This window comes from Caloenas nicobarica, chromosome 3, assembly GCF_036013445.1.
Source record: "Caloenas nicobarica isolate bCalNic1 chromosome 3, bCalNic1.hap1, whole genome shotgun sequence".
Taxonomy (NCBI): domain Eukaryota; kingdom Metazoa; phylum Chordata; class Aves; order Columbiformes; family Columbidae; genus Caloenas; species Caloenas nicobarica.
The window spans coordinates 58,598,616-58,611,971 of record NC_088247.1 but is presented as its reverse complement, the minus strand read 5'-3'; the positions used below and the strand labels follow the sequence as shown (position 1 = coordinate 58,611,971).

The 13,356-nt window shown below is 36.8% G+C and overlaps 1 protein-coding gene across 1 annotated transcript in view; it reads right to left on the bottom strand.

The window, feature by feature from the left end:
- AKAP7 (A-kinase anchoring protein 7) overlaps nt 1–13,356 on the bottom strand; it is an 85,773-nt gene that overhangs the window by 63,921 nt on the left and 8,496 nt on the right. Inside the window, 2 exon segments of the mRNA XM_065632774.1 lie at nt 6,934–7,094; nt 12,811–12,947. Coding sequence (XP_065488846.1) covers nt 6,934–7,094; nt 12,811–12,947 — 298 coding nt within the window.

Below are 13,356 nucleotides of genomic sequence, written 5' to 3'. Positions count from 1 at the left end.
ATTTCAAACATGTATCAGCAGTATGTGTGGGTTGTTTCTCTCCATCACCACACACACGTATAGAAGAAAGACGGGCTCGTTCATTAAGTAGGATCCAAGAAGCAGCTGGACAAAGCAATCCTCACTTTGTGCACAGATGCTAATGTGTAACATAGCCTTAGAAGACAAACAATGATAATGTGAAGGGCCAAAGCGCTAGACTGAAACTTAGGCAGGACTTCTTGATGAAACTTGGTTCTTTTACTGGTTTTAATCTATGCAAATACTTCCTAAAAGTTTGTCACGATCTCAGAAAGAAGTGGGTGAGAATACCTTCTTTTAAACCACAAAAAAAGCATACCTTAATGCTTCATTTTAATGAGGTATTTATCAGTTATTGAGTTTTTGAAAGCACAATATGAAGAAGAATGTAAATGAAAAATCCAAAAGCATTTGCTGTCTTTGCTTTCAAAGAAGCAAACTTTGCATTTTTAGGGCTAAGGAACAAATGTGGAGGTCATTAATGGGTGTTTTAGAGGATCAAAGGCAATGAACATAGTGATCAGCATGCCCAGTTTCATTAAATAATACAGCAGTGCTCAGTTGCCATTAACCACATCATCAGATATGTTCTGTACAGAGAGATGTTAACAAAAACTTCTCATAATAAACAATCAAGAAGAAATTAAAGGGCAGATTCAGAGCCAGGCACGCACATGGTTAATTTGTTTTATATATTTCACATAAAACTACAGTGAGAATAAAAACCACAAAAAACACTGAGGTGCAGAGATAAAATACTATGACAAATTGAAGATGTTTCAGACTCCCTGCTAATTGAATAAATTCCTTGCAACAATTTAAAATTTAGCTTCCAGTTCTACCTGACTACACAACAGTAAATTAGAGATTACCTGGTCTGTAAATGCCCAAATCCTCCCAAAAGATTTACTTTCTCCTTGCCTTACAAACAGATCTTCTACTTACTCCTGCTACCTCAACTTCCTTTCTATTAAACCCTTACTCTTCCCCTTGTATCTGCCCTCTCTGTACCTCGCTGAAAATGCCATTATACAGTCAAATCACATTTTTCTTAGTAAATTGAAAAGATTCTTTCTGACTCTTTCCACACAGTTAATAAAAAATTTCAGACCCTGCGTGAAGAGTAGTAGAATCAAAGGGTGGGAGGGGCATGGCAATACAGTGCTCCAAAGCCAGGCCCCTGTCCCAGCCTACTGCTCTTGCGTATCTGCTTTAGTCGCTTCTACTTGGCATGTGACACACAAAAAAAGTGAGCTATGAGGTTTCACAATAGCACAGCATTTGATATTCACATGCAACTAACAAAATGTTGAGCTCTAGAGCAAACTGTACTTCGTAAGTATTACGTGTTGAAAGCACAAACTCATAAAACTAACTGGTGTTATACTAGGCCGTAACAGTGACTGTTCATTTTCACTAAAACGTCTGTCCCTGTTGTCAGAATTTGGCTAGTCAAGGGGCCTAAAACAAAGAAAACTGTCAGCACAGAGCTGAATTAGAAAAGGTTGCATGCAGAAAACTTTGTAACATCAAAAGGCACAAACAGTGCTTCCGTCTATTGGAATCAGTCCATGTCAGTAAGTGCTTTCAGCAGGTTGGTGTCTGGGCTCTTGTAATGAAACCAACAAAAGAATTGTTGGGTTTTTTTCCTGCTGGTTATACTTATCAAACAATACAGCATATATATATTTGCTGACATAGATAATTATATTCTTGAGACAGCAGAACATTGCCACTTCCAACTATGAAGCATTAGTAGGAACTATAACTAATGGCACATGGGCTAGAAGAAAATCTAACATGTCACAGCAGAACATTTTCAATTCAACTGTTACGGATTTGGACTAGCGGCTTTTTGTTCACTTTGTACAAATCAGTTGTTTTAATGTTACAAGAGTTTTGAGTTCTCAATTTTTCCATCATGTGAAATGACTTGAGAATAACTGACGGGAGGCAAAATTCATTTATCTTAGCTTCAGCCATCTGGAACTAAAGGGAGCTAAATTAACTAAATTAAACTATTTCCCTAGGCTCTCTGAAGTCAGGGCAATGTAACTCATCCTAAAATAGATGTTAAATGTGTTGTTTCGTAATCTTTAAAGAAGCTCATAAACCACCATCCTTGCCAAAACAGACTGTTCCTCTCCAGCCCTGTGCCTGCCACTGCTCCTATTTTCTGTGCAGTCCTATAGCTATACAGTAAACTGCACTGCCAAACTGAATAGCTTAAAAATCAGCTGGCAAAGGTAAAAACTTAATTTCACAGCAGTAGAAGTCACCATGTGGCTGCACAAATACCAAGCACAAGAGGGGCCAGACTGTTTTGGTATGGTGGCAATGCCAGCTGATGCTCGAGTAAAGCTGTAATGTACCTAGAGAAGAAGATGGGCGGTACAACTTGCTTTCCATTTTTCTCTCTCTAGTACAGACCGTTAGGAAAATCAGTTTAGTGAGATTGGACTAAATGTCATTTATATAGAACTAAAGGAAATGACTACTTAGGTGTACTACATGTCTGTCTAGTGCACTCCTACCTGTATTAAAATATTTAACCCAACAAATCAACACTTCAGGAAAACAAAGGAACAAAAGCAAATGAAATAATTATCTGCATAAACAGAAGAGCAGCTTTTTCATTCATGAAATACAAGCTCCCCCCCATGGTCAGACCATAATGTGCACCGTTCATCCATAAAACCAAAAACTGCAAATCCTGTGGGAAAAACCAGGATTCACTTATTCACTCTTACCAACTTCAAATAGCATTTACAATATGGTTATCAAAATGAAAATTGAACCCAAACAATTCATTACCTTTTCCAAATTCACTTAGTACTTAAAAAATTCTGTAGTGTAGCAAAGCACAAGAAAGAGGTTTTAAAATAATCACTCTAAGTTTGTAAGCCACTTTTAGCTCAGGATTTCTTAAAAGACATGGACAAAGAATGATTAAATTACTCCTCAAACTTCTGTCATAACGGCTTAGCACTATTTCTGGTAGATCATTATATGCTACTAATGTCTCTTAATGGATTGTTGGGAAATAACTAGGAAATCAGAACAAACAGAAAACCCATCTTAGCTCTGCTTTTCCTGAACTTGTCTCTGGCAAATTTATGTTTACATTGGTATCAGCAGACACACACTTACTGTGCTGTACCACTATTACTATAATGCTGTACCACATTCAGATGTTACTGGTATCCAACAAATTTTGATGTAATTTATGGAATTATATGGGCTCTTACAAGAAGCTGATTTAACTTAATATATTTTCTATTGCTTGTGTATTTCTCCTTCAACATCCATGTAGAACACAAAATAACACATGAAGTCAAAATTCACCTTGGAGCATAGCAGAACCAAGCCTAATCTTGAAGTAGCAAACCAGTAATCCTGTAATAAGCTAAACTTGCGTCTTGCAAAAAATCAAACCAGCTACAGAAGTGAGCTGTCTTTACTGTTCCACACACAACAACAGAACGATTAACATCCTGGAGGCAATACTGTAGATATTTTGTTTCTTTCTGCCGGCTTCGGTTTTAAAATTGCACACAAGTTATATTGCAGGCAAACTGTACTAGGAGCCAGAATAAACTAGTGACAATTAATGTCTGTCATATATAACCTCACTGCAGTATATATGAAGAACTGATAGGAATCTTCACACAGATCCTGACAACAGCAGCCCAGCAGAAAAGAGTTTCCAATATTTCTCTCTCAGTTATCTCTAGAATTGTGTATTCAGGATACTATTCACAGAGCAGGAGTACTAGGCATAATTTTGACTTACAGCCTATTTTGAATTAATACACAAGATGTTTTACAGGAAATAAATGTCACATTTTTGCTAATGTGATTCTTTACATTAGAAAGTATATTTATTGCGTGAAATACAACCCAGAAAGTACTATGTGGTCTTTTCCCCAAAATGCAACACCTTCAGTAGGAGATTTGGCCCTTAGAGGACTGTCTGCTAATGTTTTGTAAAAACGGCATGCAAACTAAACTGTGTTGCAATTAACTCTGTAAGTGTACTCTTACATTAAAGGAATTATACATGTGATATGCTTGAGGGAGAAGAGAGAATCCTAATGACTCTCTTGTTTACTTCATCCGTTCTGAAGAGTTCACATGCATTCTTTTGTTTTATATTATTTAATATTCCAAATTGCACTGCCCTGAAGGACATCTGTGTAATAACAAATTACCTACTTTTATCAGGTTACTTATATTAATTTCTTTGCAATTTAATCTAATGAAGACATACGTAGAAACTGTTTGGTGTATTGATTTTCTTCCTGCTCACACCTGTTTTTTCCACTAACTTAATATGTAAGTAAGCTAACATTTGAAACACACTTGTATAATATTTTTCTCTAGCACAAGCATCAATAGAAAAACCGAATATGTTTTAATGAATTATAGCTTACCTGTTATGAAATAATTTTAGCACTTCCAAGAAGGCACAAAAAGATACTCTGAAATCAGCAGCAATTCAGAAGCTGTGGTTATGACAGTCACTAAGCAATGTTATGATAGCATATTCTGAAGATATACCCATTGAACATTTTTAATCATTTTACCATAATCTTCTGGTAATGTTCAGTTCCCTACCCTGTTTCAGAACTAAATCCAGACGAAACAAAAAAATCATTGTATAAGTGTAGAGACTGAACGACAGGCCTAAGGTGAAGAAATCATGCCTTGGGTTGGCAAAAGTAAGCCCTGAAATAAGAAACATTTTTACTAAACAGCACTGGTTAAGTGAAAATAATAATACACAGCTGTGGTTCTAATATAAGCAAAGAATGCTCCACAGTGAGTATCAGTAGCTACGCTTTCCAAGGAAAACATAGGTTTGCTTGTTAACTAAATGTGACTGTACTATCAGTTTGTCTACTAGGAAGGACGATTAAACTGAAAAACGAAGGTCATCTCAGTTTTACTTCTCTAATTCTGATCAAAATCCAGTTAACTAGTCAAAGATGAGTAGAAAAAACACTGATAAGAAACTTTTATCTCCTGCAGTTAAAGATATTTGGCTCTCCATGTTTAGCAATTTCAATTATTTCAGAGATCTTAGCTATAAACTTCTCAAAATCAAAAGTTATTGTCACTAACAGAAACCATTCATCTCCTTTCACAAGAGGAATACAGTTCATGAATTATCTCACCGTTTATAAAACAGCATACATACACAATATTCTGTCATCTTTAAAAGAAATCTAAAGACAAACTCAAAGACAAGGATGAGGAAGCATATCATCCAAAGGGCTGAAGAATACTTGGTAGATTCAATCTTTGAAATAATTATTGGATTATTTAACAACTGAAGTGCCTCTGGAAATGTAAAAACTGTTCAATTTCTATCATAGAGAATATTAGAAACACTTCTCTATCGAGTGCTGCTTAAAATAGTAAAGCATTGCCCAATAACGGCATAAGCAATTTGGTAAGCTGGAAAGCTCACACTCTTCCAGTCAACTTTTCTTTAAAATGTAAGTTAAAAAATACTAAACATTTTCTAAATGCACTTCAGAAATCAATCTAATGAATTACTAAATAAAACACTGTATTAATACTTTTTCCATCTTTTTCTCTGTAGTGGACTGTAAAGAGGTAGCGTGACAGCAGCACTCTGCTACTCTGCAAAATGTCCTATATGGGCTATTGCACTATTAAAAAATGGTGTGACCTCACATTCCTCAGAGCACAAAAGATAATTCATCAATACTGAAAAACTCTTTTTAAAAAGAGACTTTCCAAGGAATAGTTGGAATTGCCGGGATAGTTTTAAAGGACACAAAGGAATTACAGACAGTACTGTTCTCTGAGAATTTTTATTTAATATCTGTAAACAACATAGTTTAAGTATAGACTCATAGATTAAAATACTCCACTCTACCTGCTGTTTTTCAGTTGATGCTTACACGCCTTTTATTTTATATATTCCTACTGACTTGGACTATATCTTTGGATGCATTTTATCTGACTGGCAAAGGCAGTGGCCTTAGCTCCACTGTTAAGACAGAACTGAGAGTTTTGCTCTTGAAGTGAACATGTGGATGCATATGCATAGTAGTATGTAGCTGCCACATCTTTCAGTAACTTCCTAATTGCTAAAAGAAGGCAATTAACGTCGAGCAAGCCACAGACTGGTTCCACAATTGCTCCAAAAAAGTATTTCAGGTTAAAGCAGCACAGAATACAACTCCATTATTCTGGGAGATGAGTCATGCCATTATCTTGAATTCTCCTTATCCTCCAGGGGTGCAGAGGAAGTCTAGGTTTTATACATATATGGAAGTGTATGTATAAAGTACATATCTATACCTAGACATATATATGGGTGTGTGTATACATGCACTTACACATGTGGGAGCGGTGAGGTACAGTTAATTCACTGAGATCTAGGAGTGGTATGTATAACATAGAGGAAACACAAAACTTAAATACTCCCCAGACTGTGGAAGAGGAAAGAACATCACTGTCCTTTAGTGCTCTACTCAGCATGAAAACAAAGGAGAGAACTATGTAACTTTGAAAACCAGGTAAGATGCATCAAAGATATAGTTCTTTAAGTCGGTATGAATATACAAATTGAAAGAGGTGTAAGTATCAGCTGAGAAACAGCACACAGTACTTGGACCAAAACAAGGCAGAATGGGGTAAATTATTTAGATCCATCTACAAACCTGCAGCTACATAATAAAAAGATATCAGAGAATAGTACCGCCTCTAATTGATTAATATAGTTTTGAACTATGCTGGGAAATTTGTTATGTAGTCTTTACAGTTGTAAAAGTAAATTAATGTTGACTAAATTACCACCAACTTATGTTTGTGCTCCATTCTCATCTAGGTAGTCAAAAGTCTTGAAAGCGCTTAAGCTAGATTCACAAGTTGTACCTGCTATTTCCGTAAGTATAGCTGTATGATCATTTTTTGCCAGCTTCACAAATCCAACTTCATTTCTGAAGTGATCAATTCCTTGAAAAGACAAATCCACAGTTTTTCCTTTGAGGAGATCTTCTACAAAACCCTTGCTGTCTGAAAGAGCACCAACTGCTCTGTCAAGAGGAAAGAACATATCTATGTGAAAGTCAAATATATTAATACTGATTACATAGCTATTAATTGTTATATCAAAAAATCTCACAAAGTGTTATTAATATCAATTTATTATCTACTCAGGTACTTTTACACAACTTCCTATGAATGCAGTCAGTGTTATTACTACCATTTTATAACGGTACAATGGTTCATATACCCTTCTGTAAAACCACAGAAAGAATAAGGCAAACCTAGCAGCAGGTGTAATTCCTCCAAAGAGTTTACCTCAGTCCTCAAGGTGACCAGGTATTAAGATGATAATGTCTCTATTACTCTGCGTATTTAAGTAAGATGCTTCCTCAGAAGAATTTGGCTTTCCATTCTTAAATTAATTAACTTTTTTCATCTCCTAATAGCTCAACCGAAAGCTCTAGGATTCTGCTTCACTCGAAGTTACTACAGTGTGTTACTTAATATTATAAACAGAGGTTAGTGCCATTATATATATAATGATGAAATTCTATGGAAATTACTATTAAGCTCATTGAGAACTCTAGAAGTACTACCTAAATTGATGTTTACTTTCTTTAAGAGATATGTAGCATGCACACATAATCTACATGTAACTTAAGAAACAGGAACAAGCCTGGTAACGTTTTAATAATAATTTTAATTAGCCACATTAAGTGTATGTACGATTACATTAAATATGTGTTTGACATGCACTTGAAGTGATTCACGCGCTAAACAAGCAGCATATAAACCTTCTTAGTGTCTTCTAAGAAGATCTCTCATGTGTCCACAGTTTTTAATTCTATTCAACAAAAACTGAATTTAAACTTTTCACTGAACTGATTTTGACTTTATAAACACTAGATGGCAGTAACTGTTTAAAAACTCTCAAGAGTTTATTTTGGCTTTGTGTCTTAGCTGGATAAAAGCCAATGTCATCATTTCTAAAGTGGGCTAAATCATATTATTTAAGCCTGTACAATTACAAACAACTCTACCCATGCTTCCACTGTGTTTAACAAGATGGACTCTTGATGAGAACTATGCATTTAATTGAAACCTAGGCCGGCTTAAGAGAAGTTACTGTTGATTATATGACAAAATACCCTTGATGGATGTAGTCCTCCTGTGTTTTTTTAATAGAGCTTTAATCTACAGCCTAAAAGTACATTAGCTCCTATATAACCACTTTAAAAAAATGCCATTACTTGTTCCTTGGCAAAGATATTTTTCTTTGAGCATAGTCTCTGCCACTTACCTACCCTTTTATCACCATTGGGCAAGTCTATTCCTGTGTCTTCCCTATGTAATATACTTCAAGACCTTTCAAAACCACCATCTAGTACTGATTATACCTGTCAGATTACTTCAAAAGTAATCATGTGTAGGTTTATTTACTAACATGAACCTGAAAATTGTTCCAAATCAAGCACAGATATTTCAAATACACTGTGTGAAAGACTGCAGTGGGCTTTCAAGTAGTGAATCATGCACATACCTAAAACCCATCTCTGAATTTTTTGCATCTGAGAACTGGTAGACAGCAAGTCATGGAAAGCTCTGTTCCCCAGCTGAACAAAGACTCCCATTTCCATACTTCAGGGTGTGCTGCAGAACTCGCTGACCAGCTCAACTCTACCTGAGGAGGTCTATGAAAGGTCAATTCGCACAGAGTAGTGTGTTTTCAGTTTAGCACTGTGTCACTGAAGATTTAGTTCTACTTTCACATATAATCTTGAAAATGCTGGAATCTGGAATATTGTGTCCAGTTCTGGGCCCCTCAGTTCAAGAAGGACAGGGAACTGCTGGAGAGAGTCCAGCGCAGGGTAACGAAGATGATTAAGGGAGCGGAGCATCTCCCTTATGAGGAAAGGCCGAGGGAGCTGAGTCTCTTTAGCTTGGAGGAGACTGAGGTGTGACCTCACTAATGTTTATAAATATATAGAGGGTGAGTGTCACGAGGATGGAGCCAGGCTCTTCTCGGTGACAACCAACAGGTAGACAAGGGCTAATGGGTTCAAGCTGGAACACAAGAGGTTCCACTTAAATTTGAGAAGAAACATCTTCTCAGTGAGGGTGCCAGAGCACTGGAACAGGCTGCCCAGGGAGGTTGTGGAGTCTCTTTCTCTGGAGACATTCAAAACCCGCCTGGATGCCTTCCTGTGTAACCTCATCTAGGTGTTCGTGCTCTGGCAGGGGGATTGGACTAGATGATCTTTTGAGGTCCCTTCCAATCCCTAACATTCTGTGATTCTGTGAACGCTAAAATATTTAGAAAAACAGTTGTCATCTCACTCTAGCATATTTTGTATTTTTGTATTCTATCAATCACTTCATAATGTCTAACAATTGCTTTGTAAAAATAATGCACAAGGCCAAACATTTCCACTGAAGTCAATAGCAAAAACCACAACAGTGGTATTTTCTTATGATTCCATACCAGAGAGTAATTACAATGCCAGATAGTAGTCACACTCAGTGCAACTAACCCACAGGGTAGAATACAAACTAGGATTATAGAAGCAGTGCCTGCTTTTTCTATACTGTTATAATGTAAATATTATAGCACTTAAAACCGATGTATTTTCTTTTTAGAAATTTCTGAATTTTTAATTTTGATTACTTGTTAGAAAAAGCAACCTTGCAAAAAAATAGCTACCTTGCAAAAAAAAGCCAAACTGAATCCTTTCAGCTCTCGTATTTGTAATGAAAAGGTTAGATTCACAGTCTTTGACAAGATAACAAGCAAGAAGAACTTGACATTGTAGTCTGGTAATGAAAGCATTTACCGCAAAGGCAGGCATCCTGATTTCTAGTACCTGATCCCATGACTATGCATTCAGTTAGCATGAACTAGAGCTCCTCTGCCTGAAGGGAGTGCTGTCATGACTCTTTCTTTATTTCTTTATGCTCCTCTGCCTGAAGGGAGTGCTGTCATGACTCTTTCTTTATTTCTTTATGGTTTTTAGAATCTAATATTCTTGATTTCACACAGTCCTACAAAAAGAGGTGTAAAGTGCATTCATGAAGGCTAGACCACAGTCAATCAGTTAGGAAACTTGCATGGGAACTATGGTCTGGATTCCCTTAGAGCAGCCTCGAATACAGATCTTCCATTTCCAGGGTGAAAGCTGTATGTACTAAAACACCATACAAAGGGCTTTGTGCTGAATTGAATGTTATGTTTAGCACATTCTTATCACACATTTTGACTTCAAATAGCATTCAACACATTTCATGTCTGTATAGACAGAGGCACTATTGTTCAAACACAGCAGAAAAACTGTAGATATCTAAGTAACTTACTGGATCCAAACCTAAGGATCTGTGAACACTGAGACACCCAGTTGACTAGCTGAACTTTGTTTGAGGGATTGCTCTCACCCTATATTACACACAGGTTCTTTTGCCAGCCTGGATCTTGGTTTCTTTCCACTAAGCTGGTATCGAAACTTGGTGAAGCAAAGAAAAGAAATTTCAACTTTTCAATCTTCAGGTGCTCCCAAAAGATTACACAGAAAACATCAGTTATGAAAAAAAAATCCCATAAAGCAGAAAATGCAGTCTAGAATACCTGAGGATAGCTGAGCTAGATACCTGTAGGAGGCATCTGGCCAGGGAAGGGATGAATCACTGGGGAAGCTGCTGCTGACTAGAGGCCAGCTCCTGGGTGCCTGGACTGGGGAGTTCTGCTGGGAGAGGCAGAGAAGAACTCCGTCAGTGCTTGAGTGGCAGTCAGACTGCTGAGAAGGAGCTCAAGGAGTAGCAGAAGATACTGAATTTGAGAATATTTGTTTTGATATACAGTTTAGGAGTCTAAAAATATTCATGAGGAGGCACACTTGCCTTTGAGATACCCTCTCACATTTCCTTTTTAAAAAAGTTTAAACTTCAAACCCTTTTAAAAAAAATCTTGAGTGCACAGTTGGTGGTTGTTCTCACCGACATGTGTTGCCACAGTTTGCTCATCAACCAGGGCAGGAGGAAGCTAGTGTGCCTCTACTCCAGGAGACAAAAGGCACATGGAGAGGAGAGGGAGTCCAGCAGATCTACTATCCTTTGCTTTTCTTTCTATTCTCTGTTCCTGGCTATGTTTCTCTCCCTTTAGATCAGACCATTGGAGACAAGGATGCAGGCAAACTTGCACCCTCACAGGAGAGGCAAGAGTGTAGAAGCCTCAAGGATATAGCATTCAGGGAAAGAAGTGTGACAACAAAGCAAGGAAATTGATTTAGATATACTGGTATCTCATTATTTTCAGGGGTGTTAAATGTTTTTAGCCAAAATACTTCTCCGTATTAGAAGCATGCCCTTGACTACCAAATGGTTCCTACATTCTACCCTGGATTCTCACTTTCTTATGATCAATCTGCACTTTAGCGACCAAAGCTTCTGGGGGAAAAAATATTCACCACACACTTATGAGACACATTAGTTTGTAACTGTATTACCATAACCAAAGCAATGTCTCACTGCACTTATTCATTATTTGATCTAGATAATTCAGTACATGGACCACATGCCTGCTAACGCTGCGGAGAAAACCAATGAAAGAACTCATCTGGGGAGGATGAAACCATGACGCTTCTCTTTCACAGACTTATAAGTATCTGACGAATTTTAATTCATTAGAAATACAAAACTGACACTTAAGCAATGGATGATTCCCAGATGTTCATGTAATGCCAGTAGGCCATTTATCAGCATTTTAGATAATACTCTGTTGCAGTTACCGAAGTGTTTGCAATCTCAATTCTGCAATTATAATATGCGAATATAGAGACATCACATATGCAGGCTATTGTGCACCAGACCTAAATAAAAACTGTCAAGAAAGTCGGTGTAACGCAGGACTATAAAATACAATGTATGTTTTCACTGCAAGTCAAAATTACAACTAGACACAAAAATTATTATTCTGAACATTGATAAATTACAGCTGCATAGATAGACAAAAGTCTGAACATCCTCATATTTACCATTGAACTTGTATGTTAAAGTACACTTGTCAGATAGCAGTACAGCATGTGACAAACAGTAAAAAACACCGAAGAACTGCATTTTTATAAGGCAACTAGTTGCATCTAACACTTAGACACATGGCATCATTGTATAATACATGTCTTTCCACAGCTTTTCTATGATCAAAGAAATCAGCTATATCACTGAAGCAACATAAAAAATATACTTTTGTAAGGCCTAATAGCCACCTCTCTTTTAGTGTACATGAATTTTGAGTATAATAAATTCATTTAGGGACATCAAAAAACCCTGTAACTGCATGAGACATTAGCTTGGAGCTATGGTTTATTTCATTAAAGTCTTTCGGTGACAATTACCGATTTGGCTTATAACATTTGCTAACCTATGAAATTTTGAAAGTTCCCCTGTTAATCTGTTCAGTGTCCCCTATATCAAAACAGTGTTTTAAAATAATTACATTAGCAAACATGGTATTTGTTTATGCAAGTTCAGCAGACAGTAAGAAAATGCAAAGGAAAAAAGTATCTTTTGTTCAGAGCTCATGACATACCGTAAGTTATGAAAATGGCTAATATTAAGGTTAGCATTTTAACAACAATATGAATTAAATGTTCAGTAACCCTGACAATTCAGGGCTGTGTATCACAAAAAATAAGTATCAGTCACCCCTCCTGGTCTTTTTATGAACTCCTCCAGCAAAAATACTTGTGTATACTTAATTTAACATCAAATACCTACATACTAATGTCTTCTTCATTGGATAAATGCATCAATAACATGGTGACATGCAACGAGCCAGAGCGAACCATTGCTTTGGAAAGCCTTTGATCCTTTTGTATTATTGCATCTTGGAGAGTCTGAATACTGCCAGTAATCTGGGAAGAAAGGCAGACACAGAAACAACAGTTAGCTATTACAATTACCGTGTCCCATCATGCAAGTGAACAAGAAGGCACACAAACTGAAATCAAACGTTTATGTAAAAACCATTCTAGCAGAAGAAAGTTTGATCCTCTGACAAAGCTATGCTAACTGACTTGAGTAAACCCAAAGTGGGTATGAATGGAGTAATTAATAATTCACTGGACACTCCCCATCATATCTTGATAGGAGTTTGCTTCCATAAGTACGATAAATTCCTGGAATAGATTAAGATCATCCAGTTTTACACTACCGGTAATCCAAATAAAAGGTTTCTTCAAGGACTCTGCCCACTTGTATGCTGCTACTATGTGCAGACAAGTGTCTGGAAAAAGAAAGAGATTTTTGCAGTACTGGGCATGT